General features: G+C 51.9%; 1 protein-coding gene across 3 annotated transcripts in view; it reads right to left on the minus strand.

Annotated features, from left to right (window-relative positions):
* Positions 1–1,124: 1,124 nt before the first annotated feature.
* The window catches only part of LOC102951144 (anthrax toxin receptor-like), a 57,996-nt gene continuing 40,656 nt past the window's right edge, over positions 1,125–18,464 (minus strand). Inside the window, exons 10-17 of one of the 3 annotated variants that reach the window (XM_042960807.1) lie at positions 11,274–11,369; positions 9,965–10,034; positions 9,318–9,396; positions 7,494–7,709; positions 6,191–6,226; positions 4,978–5,061; positions 3,465–3,542; positions 1,126–1,698 (exon numbers count right to left, since the gene is read on the minus strand). In XM_042960807.1, the coding sequence (XP_042816741.1) occupies positions 1,471–1,698; positions 3,465–3,542; positions 4,978–5,061; positions 6,191–6,226; positions 7,494–7,709; positions 9,318–9,396; positions 9,965–10,034; positions 11,274–11,369 (887 nt within the window). In that variant the 3' untranslated portion in view covers positions 1,126–1,470. Of the gene's footprint in view, positions 1,699–3,464; positions 3,543–4,977; positions 5,062–6,190; positions 6,227–7,493; positions 7,710–9,317; positions 9,397–9,964; positions 10,035–11,273; positions 11,370–18,464 lie in introns of all 3 variants that reach the window. The other 2 variants (XM_042960809.1, XM_042960808.1) reach the window with 2 other exon arrangements.

Here is an 18,464-nt window from a genome sequence, read left to right on the forward strand (position 1 = left end):
TGAAGGGCTACAACAGGCTGTAAGGGCTGCATGGCTTGTTGGCTGGAGGCCTGAAACAGGCAGAACTGCCCTAAGTTTCCTTGACTAGATGGGACCATTGTCTTGGTTCTCCTTGAGAACTACTTGCTAGTATCTGTACTCCAGGATCACCAAGAGGGGGAACACAATCTGCCAATTTCTGAACACTGGTTGCTATGAGACCTTCCTATCTATTCCATCCAAATCAAATTCCACACTCAATCCCTACAGCTTACACCTGTGATTCTGGTTAGGGAGACCAGAGTAGGTTTTCTGGGAGTGTCCCATAAAGGTGGGAAAGGCTAGATGTCCACCTTAGTCTCTCCCCTCTCCCCCCCCCCTCCCGGAGAAACCATAGGCCGGAGGGAACCCTTTCACTGTAGTGCAATGACAGCCTGGGAGAGGGGTGGTGAGGTCAGAATGTAGTAATTTCTCCTGCCCTTTTCAGACACCATGGTCCAGGGAAATGCTATAACGTCACTCCCATGTTCTGGAATTTTAAAAATGGGGCCTTATATATGGATGGTTTTCAAACATGTTAGTGTAGAAGAAAAACTTTGATCAGGTCAACACAGACTTAATGAGAAAGGGTTTGAACAACTGGGAAGTCTGCCTCTGTCAGGAGGGAAGCAGATTTGAAAGCTCAGGAAAGTGGGCACCACGGTTCTCCTTTGTATCATGAGAAATATTAAGGGTATGGAAAAGGAACTAACATTTTTGAAGGAGGTAGTAAATACCATGGCTTTTCCCACTGGTGTTTTGGAGGTTATGTGCGTGGTGGACCTGGGGGTATACCAACCCCATGCCCTGGTGGCCAGAGCTGAAAGGCTCAGGCATGGTCTCCATTCTGACTGCCCTGACCTCACCAGATATTTCTTGATGTCTCTGAGCTCATCTTTCTGTCCACTCCTAAAACAAAAAACAAAGACATTAGCTACTGGACATCTGAGTCTTTAGTAGGGACCTGGCCCTGTGCTAGGCACACTGCAGTGCACACCATCACCCTAAAGGCCATCCTGTAGAGAAGACACCATTATCTCCATCTTTTCAATGAGGTAATTGAAACACAGAGAGATTAAGTAACTTGCCCCAAATATTAAATAATAGCCAATGACTGGTTGACACAGGGCATATTCACATTTCAGAGACACTATGGGTTTTCCTCAAAGAACAGAATTTGGCTAAATCTCCACATGACAGATAAAGAGTGGGCTGTGGGGACTCGGGCGCATCAACGTCTGCATCCACAGAACAACAGGGTGCTTTCTCCTGGCAAGAGCAGTATAGATACGTCACATACAGAGAAACAGTGCTTACCAGGCAACAAATTCTTGTTGATCAGCCACAATTCCAACTCCTTTGATCGTAAACCAAGACTCAATATATATATATCCAATTTGGTACATAAAGAGCTCTTAACAGTCTTGGGTCTTGGGGACTTTAGAGGCTGGGTTATGGGGGTGGGAGTGACAAAGTAGTTCTGGAGAGTGCATGGGCAGGAGGAGGGAGCAGTGACAGCATCCTGGAGGGTGGCTGGGAGCATATGAAGCAGGGGTGTTGGCATTGTGAGCAGCAGCTGTTGAGAGGAAAGCACTCCTGGCTGGGTGGAAGGCAAATGTTTGGGCTATAGGGCAACTGCCCGCAGAGGGGATTCACGAAGTTGAAGATGATATACTTCCCCTGTAGGAAAAGAAGAGAGAGAAGGTCACTGGGAAGCCACTGGAATTAGGACCAGAAGGCTTTGGTGTCTTTGGCTCAGGGATTTAAACCCTTTGGACCAACACAGTAGGCCTTTCTTGATGCCCTTCCTCTCTTGGGTGCTGGTTTCCAGGCTGGGCTGCTATTTTAAGACTCTGTTTGGCTGTTGGAAGTCTTCCCTGTGTCCCCCAGCCACCCCAGGTTTTCTGACTCAGAACACCCTTTCCCTCTGGTATTGGACTTGATGTTCCTTGTTGGACTGGGGGCCTGGGAAGCAAGGAGGCCTTGCAGCTCCAGTGTTTCCCAGGCTTTCTGTGGGAGTATGTGATGAAGGGATAAGCCTTCATCTCAGCCCTCAGGCCAGGATCCAGGTCCCCCAAAGTCAGGGAGTGTAGGGGTACCTTCCCATGGGTGATGGGAAGATGGCAGCAGAACCCATCGGTCTCTTGGTGTGGGAAGAGAATGATACTGCTCAGCATTCTGAAGGTCCATCTGCCCAGCCAGACAGTGAGTATTCATTGAATGTGACCAGGGCAGGCCTCACTACAGATACTGGGGACCACAATATTCTCTAGGCACTGGGCCCAGTCTTTGAAAAGGGTCTGATCATGGGGAAGCCCAGGGAATGATTCCCAGGCAAGCCTGGATGTGTGTTAGCACACATCCAGTGTGTCTCCTCAGCAGGGTCCCCACTCCCAGGCATGCCCAGGACTCCTAATGCTCACCTGGCCACCAGGGACAGTCATGCTTGCCTGAACCAAGCAAATGACTAATGCAGCCCGCACTATAGATACTGGGGACACCACGTCCTCCAGGCACCTGGCCCAGTCCGAGGTTCTGATCATGGGGAAACTTAGGCACATGATTCCCAGGCAAGCCAGGAGCATGCTATTCATGGGCCCTAATTCTGAGCCCTGCATTGGTTTTGGGGAAACCATTATGGTTTCATGAGTGCTGACCTGATGGGGGGGGCAGGGCAGTGAGAAGGGTGGTGGCAGGCCCTGGGGTTCAAGTCTAGCTCTGCCACTCCCAGGTTCTGTGACCTGGGGCAAGTTGCTTGATTTCTCTGTGCCTTAGTTCCCCTTGGAAAAAGTGGCATATTAGTACCTGCACGTACAGTTACTGGCAGGATTGAATGTGAAATTATGGAAAGTTCTTAGACTGGCAGCTGGCATAGGAGGAACTCTAACAATTAGCCGTCACAACTATTAAATTCCAAGGGGAACACCTGTAACATGCAGGCTTCTCCCCACTGTCACAGGCAGTGGCACGTGGAGGGAATCTACTAGCTGGCAAAAGCACGCAATGTTGGTCAACAACATGGGGGTGTCACCATGCCCTCCAGCATTCCTGGCACATGAGGGAGCCGCCCAGGAGAGTCTCAGAGGATGAGGGTGTGGATCCAGCAGATACAGGTTGGGGAGCTCGGTGGGGAGGGATGATGGTTGAGGGTCAGGAGAACTTGCTGGCCTGCTCCTTCTCCAGCTTCTTTCACTTAAGTTTGGAGGCACTGGGTAACACTCTCCCCAAGAAAGCTTCTTGTCCTTCTGATGGGGACCAGCAAGGAAATGCAGGCGCCCCACCCAGAATCCACACGGGAGGCTCATGAGCACCATGTCTCCTCGTCTGGGGCATCCTCCCGGCTGATGCCTGGACAGGGCTCTCTGACCCATAGTCCCTGAGCTCAGCTGCCAAGGGCAAAGAGAAAAGGGCGCCTGCCCAGGGAACATCCCTGTGCCCCTGCTTACCGCGTTCCTGGGCTGACACCACATCAATGGGATCTGGTTGCAGCTTTGCACAAAGTCACACAAGGTGTCCAGTTTGCCCTGAAAAGCAGATGTAGCTGTGAGGAAGCTCCAGGGCCTGGCCGTCACCTCCAGAGGGGTAGAGGCCCCTCTGCCTGAGATGGCTCCAGAGGGCTCTGTCCCCAGGAACACACCGAGGCCGCCCTGTAGTCTCCACCTGGGGCAGGGGCCTGGTGGCCTTGTGTGTTTCAGGGCAGGCAGTGTCAGTGTAGGTCACAGATTGTTTTGGAACCCGAAATGAGTCTGTATTTCTGCTGTAGGAGGAGAAGGCAGGGGCTACTTTGAGAGGAAGGGTCCAAGGTGGGGGACATGCAGGGTCACAAGGAGAGGTCTTGCAGGGGAACGTGATGTGGGCATCAGGGAGCTGGGCAGGAGCTGGGAGAAGGGGACAAGGGCCTGCACTGGGGCACACCAGGAGCAGGTGGGGACGAGGGCTGATTCCGGGGCTGCTCCGGAGAGAGGAGGGGAGGACACCAGTGAGAGGCCCTGGACCCAGGGGCAGGTGGCCTCCCGACTTCAGGACCTGCAGTTCAGGCCTCTCTGGGCCCTACTGAGGGGGCAGGTGGGGCTGTGCCTTGTGAGCAGGAACAAGCCCCAGGCCATGACCTTTGCCCTGTCTGGAGGCGGTTTGGCTTCTTTGAGCCCCCAGGCTGACTGTCTGCAGGCTGTCATGTTGCCATCTGGGGCTCCTTGCAGGGTCAACAGGGAGACAGCCGGACTAGACTAACGTGCCCGGGCCCTGGTAGAATGGTTCCAACAGGTGCATCACCACAGATGCAGGACCAGGAGGAGGGCACAGCCCATAAAGGAAGAATATTGGGTTCTTCCTTCCTCAGCCAGGACTGCCTGGGGCCTCCCCACCCTGTCTTCATGCCTCCCTGCAGGGATGGGAGCTCCCTACCAGGGTGCGGCCCTAGCACTTTCTGTGAGGATGTTTCCTCACAGCCTCCTCCTCCTTGAGGCCCTTGTCCCCATGTCAGTGTGTCCAAGGACAACGTAGTTAGCTTAGTCCCTCACTCTGCTGAGCTGACTCATGGAACAAACTTTGCTCAGAATTTTCCTTAAATGATTCTTTTTCTGACCTGTGGGAGACTGTGATTGAGCTTGTGTTTTACTCCTCTGCCTGCTGGCCACAAAAATGGAAGCCATTGTTGGTGCTGCTGACAACCTCAGACAGCCTGGGACTGGTGGGCTGTGGCCAGCCACCAACATCTGCAGACCTGGGCCCCTTCCAAGCCTGGTGCCGGGCTCCAAGTGGTGTTGGTGATGGCAGGAGACCTCACACTCTTTGCCTTCTCCTGGGGCCCAGGATTGGGATGGCCTCGGCATTTTCTCTGGTGCCCAGCAATCGATGTAGTGCCCACAAAGTTCATCTCCACCCAAGCCATGGTTCATGTGGGGGCATGGACTGGCTGCCCTCCCTTGTCCCTCAGCCCCACCTAAAGGCCCTTCTCACCTCTATCCGTCTTATAGTGTCTTCCTGGTACATACAAGAAGGGACAATCACCGGGGTACGTGTCTGTATACATGTCTCTGGCTTCTAGGAAGAGAAAGCACATTTTGCTGTTTTGTCTGGGAGCTTCTGGTGCAGACATATAACATCTGTTGCTCCCGCACCTCTTAGTGGCCACTCAGCAATGGTGCATTGGGAGATTTTAAGGACACATCAGTAGCATCCTACACTATGTCAGTGTCCCACATGGTAAAAACCAGGAAATGCAATTTATTTGTAAATATGACCTTTTCCCCAAAGGCTGACAAAGTCTCTCCTGTCCCTTTGGTCCCGGGGTCTGCCTTTGGTGGAAAACCCTGGTCTTAGGGCTGTGCAGTGGACAGGAAGGCTGTCAGGGTGGGAGCATTTGCAGGGGCCCAGGCTGCATTCATTTGCCCCTGGCAGATGCAGCCTCCTCAGGCAACAGTGCCATCAGTCAGTACAGCGCTGGCCAGTGGGGTCTTTTTCCTACCCAAACCCAGGCCCGGTCCCCTTCCTCTGACATAGTGTCCTGCTATAACTACTTCCTCTGGATCTCTTTTAGGCTTCTACCCTGAGGATCCACAGACAGCTCACCGGCCCTGGCTCTTTGTGCTCATCTGGGCCGGGCCTGCCTCACAGCTCAATGCCAAGTAACACACTCTCCTCCAACCTCCCCAGCCTGTAGTCACTAAAATATAATTGTGGCCAAGCCTGTTGCCCTGGCGGGTGACAGGGATGGAGATCAACAAAATGCAGCCCAACATACATCAGAGCCTGAGCAGGGACCAAGTTCTGAAATCGAAGGCTCCTTTTCTGAAAGTTCACCTGTGTACTATAAATAGTCCTTTGGAAATTGATAAAAATTTAAAAAGCCACTAATATTTCAATGAGGATCACAGCACTTGCTGAAACAGGTTATCTCAAGTTACTAATTTGGTGGCAAAGGCCCTGGATCAGGCTGTGGCGCACACTTGGGAAAGGTGTTTTGAGTCCTAAGGCCTCCTGAGGCCCCTCCCTGCCGCTCCATCACCCTCTTTTTTCGGCCAGCTCTCTCTGCCCAGGTAGGTGGCAGGCAGTGGGGCAGGGGGTAGAAATGTCCCACAGGCAGGTTTTGTGAAGGTCTGTGTGGTTCCCTTTTGTGAAGGTCTGTGTGGGCACCGGGCACGCTGACATGAGGACAAAAATCAGGACTTACCATTACTATCTTCTGCACTGGTGGCTCCTTGCAGGGCTAGAATGTTAAAGAGACATGAACATAGGCTGGAGGAGCATGAGGGCACTGGCTCGGCCATGCAGACAGAAGGGGACCCTACTCAGCACCAGTGGGACAGAACGTGGGCTTTGGGTGTCAGTCTGCGAGCCCACTGTCTATGGGATGTGGCCAACCGGCTCCAGCATCCCGAGGCTCAGGCTCCTGGGTTATCACAGGGATATCGGACCTCCCTGGCGGTGGACAGGGAGACAGCCAGACTAGGGTGCCTGGTCCCTGGCGGAGGTGTCCACGCAGTAGTTTTCATTAGGAGCCCTTCCGTGACATGAAGACAAGAGAACACATCCAATTCCCTTCCTCCTCTTCCCTCACCTCCCACAGCCCGCAGCCTTCCCTAGTCCCCACTCTGTGCTGACAGCCCCCACTCGCGCTTTCTGTCCTCACAGCTCCCCCTCCACAGCAATCCAGTCTGCTTCTGTCTTGCTGTTTTGCTCTGTCCTTTCCTACCTCTGTGGTTTCCTCTTCCTTCACCCAGCTCTGTCCCGGGTCCTTGCAAACCCAGCAGCCAGTACGTCTGCCCTTCTCCCTCCCCGGAGGCCAGTGTCTCTCCTTTGCTAGGGCCCTGATGCCACAGCCTATGAGGCTGACATTTTACCCGCCACCCCCAGGTACCAATACCAGAGCAGACACCAGACTGTGAGCTCCTGTGTGCAAGATGGTGGCAGCTCCTTTCCCATCCCTGTGTGCCAAGTATGGGGCCCATCATGTCCTGGCCCTTAGTAATGACTGAGGAAGGAAGGAGGGATGCACTGGTTGTGTGCAGAAATCTGTACTGGTTTCCAAGGCTCAGTTGCCTCAGAGGCTAGGAATCATCCCTTCCAGCAGATTCTCTTTTGTGGGCCCCAGTGCCTCCTATGGGACCCGCTTTCCTCTCTCAGCATCAGAGGCCTCTTCTGGTGCTTGGTCTCCCTGAGTTCTCCAGAAGCCTGGCTGCTGTGATGCCTCCCTTGTCACTAGGTACTGGGGTGACTTCTCCCCAGAGGACAGGGCAACTCATAGGCCACTTCTGGAAACAAGTATGAAGCAGGGGGTCCCTGAGATGCAAGCTGAGTCTCTGCCCAGGAATGGTAGACACAGTCTGTGCCTGTGTTTGCTCATGTGATGAACTGGGAGCTGCTGGGAACCTGCCCACTGGCAGGATCATGGGGTGAGTGGGGCTTGGTTACCTTGTGGCCTGGGGACAGTTTGTGTCATAGGGCCGTGTGGATCACTCACAGGGGTCACTCACTTTCCTGCAGCAGCAGAGACAGCAGATCACCACCACGATAATGATCAGGGTTGGGACGAACAATGGGAATAGGTAGTCAAGGGTAGGCTTTTCTGTGACAACCATGGGTGCTGGTGCCTCCTGTGTGACAACTGTGGGCACTGTTGTCTTCTGTGTGCCAACTGTGGGGACTGAAGTCTCCTCCTTTGGGGCATCTGTGGGCTCCGATGTATTGGCCTGCAAAAAGCACAAAAGTCAGAGTCCTGGGTGGGTCTGGATGGCCCTCACTGGGTGCCTCCCCCCAGCACCTTACACTACACCTGCACATCGCCTGTTCCCACTCACCTCAGATTTCCCCACCTCCAGGGAGCACTGAAGGCCTGGAGGACAAGACTGCACTCAAAGAGCCGCTGCGGAGCCCCGGGCCACAGAGCCCACCACTGGCTTCGTTCCGAGGCTCTGGCCCAGAGCCCTGACAAGGACCGGAATCCCCATGTGTGACATGCCAGCCCCCACTGCATGCCTCAGCCGCACGCGGTGCAGTCCTGCCCTAACCAAATGCTCGGCTTTCCCTGACGCAGGGGAGCTACAGGGGACAGAGTCTGTGCCCAGGAGGGCGAAGCAGGGTGGGGGCCCATGAACTCAGGCTCCTCCTGAGTTCTTTCCTAAATGTGCCTGCTGAGGGCGGCCTGTCAGTTAGGCTCCTGAGGGACAAATGGCTGAGTGTGGTCTGCTGGTCGGTGAGTGCCTGTCCTGACACAAGTGAACACACAGTCGGAGGACTGTCTGTGCTGCTGGAACCCTCCCAGCTGGGACTGGACACTAGGCTGGTGGCAATCAGGCACGGGCATCGCTCCTCCCAGGCAGCCCTCTTCCTGTGCCTAACGTGCTCTGTCGCCCATGTCATGCTGCCCCGCCCCAGGTGTCCGGGTGACGTGGAGCTCCGAGAAGTGGGCACCTGGGAGCAGCACCCTCTTTCCCACGTGCCCGTCCCTGAGCTGAGTCCCAGGCCCTCCCCACAGCCCTGGCAGCTTCCCACCAAGTGCCGGAGAGCAAGGTCCAGCAGAGGTCAGAGAGTTAGCGGAGACGGATGGCTGAGGAGCACAAGAAAGCAGCAGAGGCAGAGGGGAGGCTGATGCCCTCTGCAAAATGACAGGGGTGTTCCTCAAGCGGGCTTGGGCTTGCGGGCAGTGATGGGCGTGTGTGGGTTCATCTGTGTCAGCAGCTGCTGAAACACCCTGACTGCACAGGGCCACAGTGGGTCCCGCCCTCCAGATCCCCTGTGTCTGGGGCCCAGGTTTGGAGCACCCCACTGACCCAGAGGTCCTGGACTCGGGCTCCTAACACTTGCCTCCAAGCCTCTCCCACTTGCCCAGCTGGAATGCAGGATGGAGCCCCGAGCTCCCCACCACTATTCTTGGGCCAGCAGAGGTGGCAAGGGGCGAGGCGGGGTGGCAGAGCCCCAGCACCATTTCTGGACTCTGCTTAGAGCTCTAACCGTTCCCTTTCCTTTGCCTTCAGGGACACCTGGTTCCCAGAGAGAGACAGCAGAGGTTCTGTAGCACCTGCTAGACAGGAAGCTACATGGCAGGTGCTCTTGTGGAAGCGCTCCCAGGGCACCTCACAAGCCTGATGTGCGGATGGTTTGCCGATGAAGGGCTGAGGGCCCCAAGCTGGCTGTGAGAAGTCGTCCCAGCTGCCTGTCTGCATAAGCTACTTTCTCAGGCCCTCCAGCATGTGTCCTCTTTCCGTGCCCCCCCTCCCCCCCGCCAACTATCTTCTCCTCCAATGCCAGTGCTCTTGACAGTCCCAGGATGGAGGATGCCGCCCCACTGTGGCACTCACACAATTCAGGCTGGTTACTTTCATGCTCTCCTCAATGAAGGTGACACCATTGTTCAGGCTGTATTGAACGATGACCACCCTAAAGCACAGAAAGGTCATGTCGTGTGTACTACCCTGCAGACGTTTTGTTCTTGCACTTGGCTCAAACCACAGCCTACAGCTGTCCTCATTGTAAAGACTCTGATAAGCAGGCTTTTGATCCATCATTGAGCACACAGCATGGATAAGAGGGGGCTCATCCCAAGCCCTACAAGGTCAACCTCTGCAGTGAAGGCTGACCAGGCATGAGGAACCCTGCATGGGTCAGATGCCATCATGGCCATAGGCTAAGTTTCCAAGGAGGTCGGCTTGGTATCACCATCCTGACTCTTCTCTATTTACAAAGTTTTGGCTTAGCCCTGATAGGCTGCATGTAGCAAAGGCACCACCCTTGGGAACATCAGTTCTCATATTCTGCCCTCCTCAGCAGAGACTGGGCCACAGCAGAACCCTGAGCATCTCAGGGGAGGACCAATAAGAGTAGTTATGAAGGATGCCCTGAGCCCTCTGAAACAGACATGTAGTGTCACAGCAGAAGTAGCATGCCACATTCTGTATAGCACATGGTGACAAAAACTGCCCACTGGTCCCTGACCTGAGGTACTTACTGTCCAGGCTCCTTAAATATATGTCCTGGGCAAGCTAAAGATTCATCATCCTTAAGTAGAGGTTTTTTATCTAGGAGAAAACCACAAGAGAATAATGTCAAGGAGCATGTCCATCCATCCATCTCCCCTCAGCTGGCCCCTGGCAAGCAGACTAACACTGGCAGATGCCAGCTTCTCTTTGCTGCCTTCCTCTGAGCCCCTGCCATGCACCAGGCCCTGTGCAATGCCTGGTTGGAATGGAAAAGATTAAGTCCCTGCTCTCAAGGGCCCTACATTTGAGGGATGGGAGGGAGACAATGAAATAACAAAGAACAAAATAAATGTTGAGAGGGACACTTCTTTAGACCACAATAAACAACAGAAGGCACAGCGAATAGAGGGGAAGGGACAGCTGCTTAGGAATGTGGGGCCTGTCCTGTCCCTAAGAGACACCATTTCTCTTAAGGGACTGAAACATTTACTGTGTAATGTTGTGATGTCTGGAGGTAGCTCTGGATTTACCAGATGGCCCTGCAGTAAGACATCACGGCACACAATCTCATCAGGTCCAATGAATGCACTGGGGAGGCTCAGCGGGAGATAGTCCTACTGTACCACCCTGCTCTCTGGGGAGGATCACACCCATCTCAGCGTGAGGGCACATCTACGTACCCAACATGTGCTTCTACTGGCCACTCACCCATCATGGAGGAATACCTGATGCCTGAGTATTTCCTTACATTATAGGCTTACATAGGGGATGTGGTTTAGCTCGACTGTCATATTGACTTCCTCTTGCAGTAGAGGAAAAAGAAGCTGAGAATAGAACCCTCATTTGGTCAAGGTCAGACAAGTAATGTGTGCCTGTGCCAGGATTCCTGGGCCTGGGCCTGGGCCTGGAAGCTGGCATCCTGTGTCAATCCCAGATGCACACATTCTCCTGTGAAGCTCCCAGTGCACCTGGCCCAGGGCTGCCTGTGTTTCTCGCCAGCAGACTCAATGGATTCGGGTCCTTGTCTCTCAAGGCCAGTGAGAGCTGAGCCAAGGGAGGGGGAATACAGCTCTGGGGCACACCCAGCACACCACAGCCATTCCTGGCAAGGGTTAAAGCCCTGCTAGGAGAGGCTCTTGTGGTTGATGACTTCCCAGCTTTGAGGTATAGGTCACCAGGCTTCCCAGCCAGGTCTCTCCTTCTACTTGTCCATGCTGATCTATCCTCACAGGACCAACAGTGAATGGCCAGCAAGGGCTTTAAAGGCCTGGTGGGCTGAGGGGAAGGCAGCCTACTGTAGGGAGTTTGTCACTTAGAGGCACCAAGGTGGCTACTTACGGAGGATATTGTCGACATCCAACTTATATCTGCAAACAATTTCATCCATCGTGTGTTGATGTAAGTCAGTATCATAAAATCTCATATCATATTCTTCTGCAAAGTCAATATCCAAAGATCTGTGTGAGGGAGGGATGAGGGCTGTCTTTCCTCTGATTGGCTACTAATAGCAGGTCACCCAAAAACTGCATTTCCAAGGACTCCTCATAAGGAAGCAACTACGTCAAAACCAAGATGTGTGACCCGTGTGGTCAGATCCTCACCTGATTTCACTGAGGGTCCACTATGAGTGCTGAGGGGGCTTGAGCACTCAGGGTCCCCTCACCTCCACCCTTGATCTTTGGAGCCCATTAAGGCATTCAGCCTCATCTCCTGCATAGGGGCAATGCCAGCCCTGGGTTTCTTACCCCGAAATGTCCAAATACTCTCTGAAGGGTGCAGGAGGTCCTCTCCATGGGGTCTACCATATACATGAGAGAAGAGCTAGGATAACAAGGCTGAAAACAGCCCTGTCCCATGCCGGAGCTGGTTGTCCAGGCCTGGGTGCCTTATGACTTCCTGATGCATGGAGTTTCCTCCTCCTCCCAGTCTTTCTGTTTGCCTATCACAGGCTGAAGGCCCAGGAGCAGGGATGGGACTCAGGTGAGGCAGGCAAAGAGCCCAGGACTCTGTACAGAAGAATCCCCCAGGTAAAGATAAGTTCTGTCTTAGCTGTGGTTCTGGAAGTCTCACATGATTGCTCTTCCCCTGCCTTTGCCTGAGGCTTCATGGACTACAGACAACCCGCCCAGGATTCAGGAAGCACTAACTCTCTCAGTGTGGAAACACTGATATGTGAGGTGCAAGTCTAGGCCCTAGACCTTTACCAGGGTGCTGAGGCTTCCCTAGTGCTTCCCAGACCCTGAAGTAAACACCAGGAGACAGAGAGGACAGATGGTAGACAGGATCCCAAAGGATTCAGCCAGGATAACATGCAGGTCTTCAGCTGCAAGCCCAAAGTCATTAGCCTCCACTGCTGCACATGTCCAAGACTGAATCATTCCAGTCCCTGAAGCCTGATTAGCCTTAGGTCGATGAACTAATGGAACAATTTCTCAAAATTCCAGGGCAACCTTGGGTATGGCTATCCTGATTTCTCCTGCTTCAGGTCTTCTTGCAGCTCCCACTGATTGAGGCAACATTTACAAATTCTGCTTTAAAGAAAATAGATTCTTGCCCTGTAGCTGAGCAAGTCCTGCTGATATGGTATGTTAGTCTTTCAAGTGTTTCCCCAAAATTGAATTCAACATTGAAAGTCTACATATTGTCCCTAAAAATCCATATTACTAGCTTTTATGGAAAATGGGAGCACCTGGCATCAGCGGGTTCACATTTCTACATGTCAACCATTGGCTTGAACATGGGCCACTGTTTTGTTCACAAGGGAGCAGTTTGCCATGGCCAGCAGACCACCACTCCAGAACCAATCACACTGCAGTGAATCATCCTTTGTTTGGCCTGAGCCCATCCTAATGTGCATGGAACCTGCCTGGCACCTAAAGGCTCCTGCTGGCAGTGGCCCTGCCCAAGGAAGCTCATGAGTCTTATAGAAGTGAGAAGAGAGCACTGAGGTTTTGATAGAGGGCAGGAGGGGCAGCTGATGGCCCTGTGCTAAAAAAATCTGCATGTTGTCCATCTAGGCAGGCTTGATGTCCTTAAGGAATATGTTCTCTCTAACCAAGCTTCAGGGACTGGAATGATCCAGTCTTGGACATGTGCAGCAGTGGAGGCTAATGACTTTGGGCTTGCAGCTGTGTAAACTGTGGTATACAGTAACCAATACCACAATTGTGTCAGGTTGCCTTCTCACTGTTCACACTTCATAAGGACCCTTTCCATCATGACACAGGGCTCTATGATTGGCCTGGAAGGAGCAGTTGGCCTTGTCTCCTGCAAACCCTTTCACCAGCCCAGCTAGGAGCACCCTCAGCAGAGCTGCTGGCCCTCAGTCTCAAGGAAGTGTCATCTGCAATTTACATTCCAGGATTTTTTGTTGCAAAGAAGCATTTCCTTGCAAGACAGAACTGTAAATTGATAGCCCACATTATAATTAGATACAGGCAGAGAAGGGAAAAGTCAGCTGGCTGCATGTGGACAGATCAGGCTCCAGAGGAGGCAAAAGGCAAGTAGAGCCTTTCTTCCACAAGCACACAGGCAGAAGGAACCCTAAGTGGGCAAATCTGTGCCAGGCCCAAGCCATGTAACACCGGTGTTCATCCAAAATGACACTCCTCACTAACTGAGCATATACTATGGGCCAATCTACACTTTCCTTAACCTCCAACACCCATGAGTTAGGCATACCTATCCAAGCTTACAGAGAGGGAAACTGAGGCTAAGAGAGGGCAGATGGCCTCTCCCAGACCCCTGGCAGGTACAAGGCCAGGATCTGACATCTAGAGCCTAATCCAGGCCACTTCTGCCCCCCTCTGTTCTTGTCTTAGTTCCGAGCATCTATCACGCCATTGCTCAGGATGTAGGGCAGCCACTGAGGATAGGGCTGCTTGACAGCCTGGAACCTTGCAGTGTCTGCACTACTCGGGAAACTTGCACACTGTCCATACGTCTGTGACCCCCTTCCCACCATGTACGCCTTGCAGCTCTTCAGGCCCTGCTCAATCATTACTTCTCCTCTACAGCAGTGCCCTCTGTGTCCCCAGGCACTACTGCTCTCAGAAAACGTCACTATGGAAAGTCTTGGTAAGTGGAAGGCAGGGTGATGGTGTCAGACTTTCGAGCAGAAGGGACATGGAGTTAAAGGATTTTGCTTTGAAGCCAAGGACAGATGAACACTGGCTTTCAGGGAGCTGTGTTTCCCAGGTAGAGTCCCACTGTGCACCCACTCTCGGGTGGCACAGGGACCATCCAGTCCCTGGCAGGGAGACCAATCCTTCTTTATGAGAGCTTTCTTTCTGGAGGAAGAGTTCTACACCAGGCCTCCTGGGCTCCAGAGAGAGGAGATGGGAAGGCAGGCAGCCCACTGACAAGTCAGGAGGAAGCCAAGCAGTGAGGAAGGACAACCAACCAACCATGAGACTGACAAGGGCACCGGGTGGAAGTGACCTGTCCTGGGAGGGTCAGGCTCTGGGACACCACCTGCTGCTCAGCACCGGCTCTTTGGGAGAAATTCAACTCTATTGACCAACGTTTAAGCTGTGTGTCCTCTTAATGCCACAATTCTACTTCTGGAATTGATCCGGGGAATCCTGACCCACGCCCACAGAGAGGTGAGCCTCAGGGTGTGCACAGCCTGCTGTAGCCACAATATCGACCAGGGGAGACTAATGAAAGAAATTTCCTCCATCTGTGTAATGGAGTATGTGCAGATGGCTGGAAAATGTTATGAACTGCATGATCCCATTAATGTAAAAATACCTTGAAAAGCATATACAAATAGCTATTTGCATCTATATGATCAATTATATATGGTAGCTATTTCTGGGAGGCAGTAGTAATAGAAAAAGGGGAACCTCATTGTGGGGGGACAGTAGCTATCCAAGCTGGTGGCAATGGTGTCTTTGCACTGCTTTTGCCTTCTGGGTCCTACTGTCCTACAGTCTGCTTTGCCTTCTGCACACAGTGAGTCTCCTGGCCACCCTGCAGGACCTGTCCACCAGCTCTCAGAGAAAAGCCCGCCTCTGCCCTGTGTCCTACTATGTGCCACCACTGATGTGCCATGGTTGTTGGGCTCTGTAGACACTCGCTCTGGGCCAGCCACACACAGGAAAAAGAATGAGAACGTGCCACCTCCAGCTGTCCTCCCAGACACAAATATCGAAGTATATCCAGCAAACATACAGGAGTGATGATTCTCCAAACCACTGTGCCAAGAGTACCTGGCCAAACAGAATGTTTAAATACAATGTTCATGCTACCTGAGTGTACTGAGAAGAGATTTTACAGGACCAAACAGCCTATGGAGGAAAAACTGAGAAGAATTGCCTTCAGGGGTTGGGGACAAGGATTGCCTGGCAAGTGATCTGAGGAGATTTTCCAGGGACAATGGTAAATTCTGTCTTCCTGGAGTGTGCATTTTTTCATAAGTTGTCAAATGATACACTGAAGTTTGCTGCAATTTAAGGAGAGCTCTTAAGAAATATTAGTATAAATTAGGGCCACCTGGATGGCTCAGTCAGTTAAGCATCTGACTTTGGCTCGGGTCATGATCTTGCAGTCTGTGAGTTCGAGCCCCATGTCGGGCTCTGTGCTGACAACTCAGAGCCTGGAGCCTGCTTCAGATTCTGTGTCTCCCTCTCTCTGCCCCTACCCCATTCATGCTCTGTTTCTCTTGCTCTCAAAAATAAATAAAACATAAAAAAAGAAATATTTGTGTAAATAAAGATATGCAGACTGATGGGTTTTGGAAGCGAGGTAGCCTGATGTCTGTAATTGACTTGAAACACATAAAAAAATAAGATGCAATGTGTGTGTGTGTGTGTGTGTGTGTGTGTGTGTGTGTGTGTAAGAGAGAGAGGGAGAGAGACAAAGCACATTGGATAAACAATAAAGAAATATGGTGAGATATTAAACAGTAACTTCAAAATCCAGGTAGTATAGACAGAGGTGTTCATTGTACAGTTGCTTCCACTTTGCTGTAGGTTTGAAAGCTTCCTTCATAAAAGGTTGGTAACACATCAAAGAACTGAATGAGAAGAATCAACCGTGACACAGCCAAGCAGAAGTCATGGCACATTCAAGGTGAGAAGCGACTAATGAGAAGGACAGACCAAGGGCTGTGGGAATCCAGAGGGGCCAGTGAACCAAGAAAGGGACAAGGATGAACCTCCTGTGAGTGTGGCGTCAAAGGATGGATGGGCTGGACCCTGTAAAGTGGGGGGAAGTAGGGTCTTGTAGGAAGCCTAGTGACACCCCCAGCCTGAGAGCTGAGGGAAGACCTGACTGGCCCTGCTGTGGGGCCAGGGGCCTCAGACTTCCAGGCCAGGCTGGGGTGAGGGAAGGGGCTTTCTCAGTGCCCTGAGGTCCTGTGCGGAGCACAGGCCTAGAGGCAGGAAGGCCAGCAGAGGCCTCTCTGCCTCATCCTGGAGAGCACCCTGAGAGACTGAAGAGGTCAGGAGTGTCGTGCTCATGCCCTGTCTGCTTCCCAAGGCACCCTGACCCACTGATTTATTTCAAATGACAGCCTGATGAAATGGCTCTTTCTATTTCATTTGGGGTCCAGGTTCCTGCCTTGAGCTTTGCCTCCAAGTGACTGTCATGTCGTGTGGCAGCTTTCGTCAAGAGGGCGACAATCTTAAAGGTCAGAGCAGGAAATGCTGAGTTGAGCTGTCAGCGGGTGTGTGGCAGGCACCTGTAACCCTGGCCAGGCCGCCATGGGGGATGGACAACGACTGATGTCTGCACCTGCAGTTTGACATGCTGCTCAGACGCCATGACCTGCGTGTGTGCGGGGGACATAATCAGAGGAATGAAGCTGTCAGGTCGGCTGCACGGCAGGGTGCTTTAAAGCAGAAGCAGGGCAAGAGCCTACTTGTGTGGGAGTCTCCTGCCCGCCTCCAACCTCTCACTGCGAGTTGGTTAAGAAGACAGGAAGAGTCGGAGAGCTGCTGCCAACAGCTGGCTCAGCGGGAGACGCTTTCATACTGGTGATTTTATGCCCTCCCCCCCCCCCCCCCGCCCATGAGCTCAGCCTTGGGGTGGAGGCGTCAAGGATGGTGGGGCTATTAGTACCACTACTATTGGTTAGGGCTTCCCAGCTTCTAGATCCTGTGCCGGTCCTTGTAAGATTGCCCGGCCTTACGTCTTACGATAGATGAGCTAGTGGGTGTTGTTGGAGACGAAAGGGGAGCTCACAGATATTTGGTAATTTGCTCCAGGTTGCAGCAGAGCCAGATCTGAACACAGCTGTGTCTGACCCCATGGTCTACTGCACGATAGCCTTACAGTTAAGAGCACAGAGGCCGACCCGGTCTCTGGGTCTGCGTTTGGCCAGATCCAGCTGTGTGTGCTGTTACCAGGGGAGTAAGTGTGCTTATCCACCCTCCTCAGTACCAGTCTCCATGATGAGACATATAAGCCTGTACACACAGAGCTCATCGCAGGGAGGGGGCTTCTATCACAAAAGTCACTGCACAGGATGTCCTCACCAGACTGACTCAGGGACCTTTGTAGGGGGGGAGAGGGCACGCTTGTGAAGTTCCAGATGTCGGGGAGAGGCGTTCCCCATAGAACAAGGTGTGTTTAGTTGTCTTTGTGTGGATACCTTTTGTCGGACTATGTTTCTAGTATGATGCTGGCCACTGAACTGTATCTAATTCTTTTATTTTTTTTTTCAAATTTTTATTTAAGTTCTAGTTAATATACATTGCAATATGGGTTTCAGGAGTAGAAATCAGTGATTCATCACTTACAGATAACACCAAGTGTCCTCATAACAACTGCCCTCCTTAATACCCATCACCCATTTAGCCCATCCCCTGCTTACCTCCCCTATCAAGCCTCAGTGTGTTCTCTATAGTTAAGAGTCTTTTGTGGTTTGCTTTCCTTTCTTTCATCTTACTTTCCATATGGTCATCTGTTTTCTTTCTTAAGTTCCACATAAAATGAAATCATGTAATTTTCTTTTCTGACTGAGGTATTTCACTTATCATAATACACTGTATCTCCATGGCAAGAGATACACTGTATCTCTTTGCAAATGGCAAGATATCATTCTTTTTTATGGCTGAGTAATATTCCCTTGTGTATATATAGGGCATCTTCTTTAACTATTTATCAGTCCATGGACATTTGGGCTTTCCATAATTTGGCTATTGTTGATAATGCTGCTATGAACATCAGGGTGCATGTACCCCTTCAAATCTGTATTATTGTAATTTTGGTGTATATACCTAGTAGTGAAGTTGCTGGTCATACGGTAGTTCTGTTGTTAAATTTTTAGGGAACCTCCATACTGTTCTTCAGAGTGGCTGCACCAGTTTGCATTCCCACAAACACTGTAAGAGGGTTCCCCTTTCTCCACATCCTCACCAACACCTGTTGTTTCTTGTGTTGTTAATTTTAGCCACTCTGACAGGTGTGAGGTGGTATCTCACTGTGGTTTTGATTTGTATTTCTGTGATGATGAGTGATGTTGAGCATCATTTCATGTGTCTGTTAACCATCTGTATGTCTTCTTTGGAAAAATATCTGTTT

The sequence above is a fragment of the Panthera tigris genome, chromosome D2, assembly GCF_018350195.1.
Source record: "Panthera tigris isolate Pti1 chromosome D2, P.tigris_Pti1_mat1.1, whole genome shotgun sequence".
NCBI classification, from domain to species: Eukaryota; Metazoa; Chordata; class Mammalia; order Carnivora; family Felidae; genus Panthera; species Panthera tigris.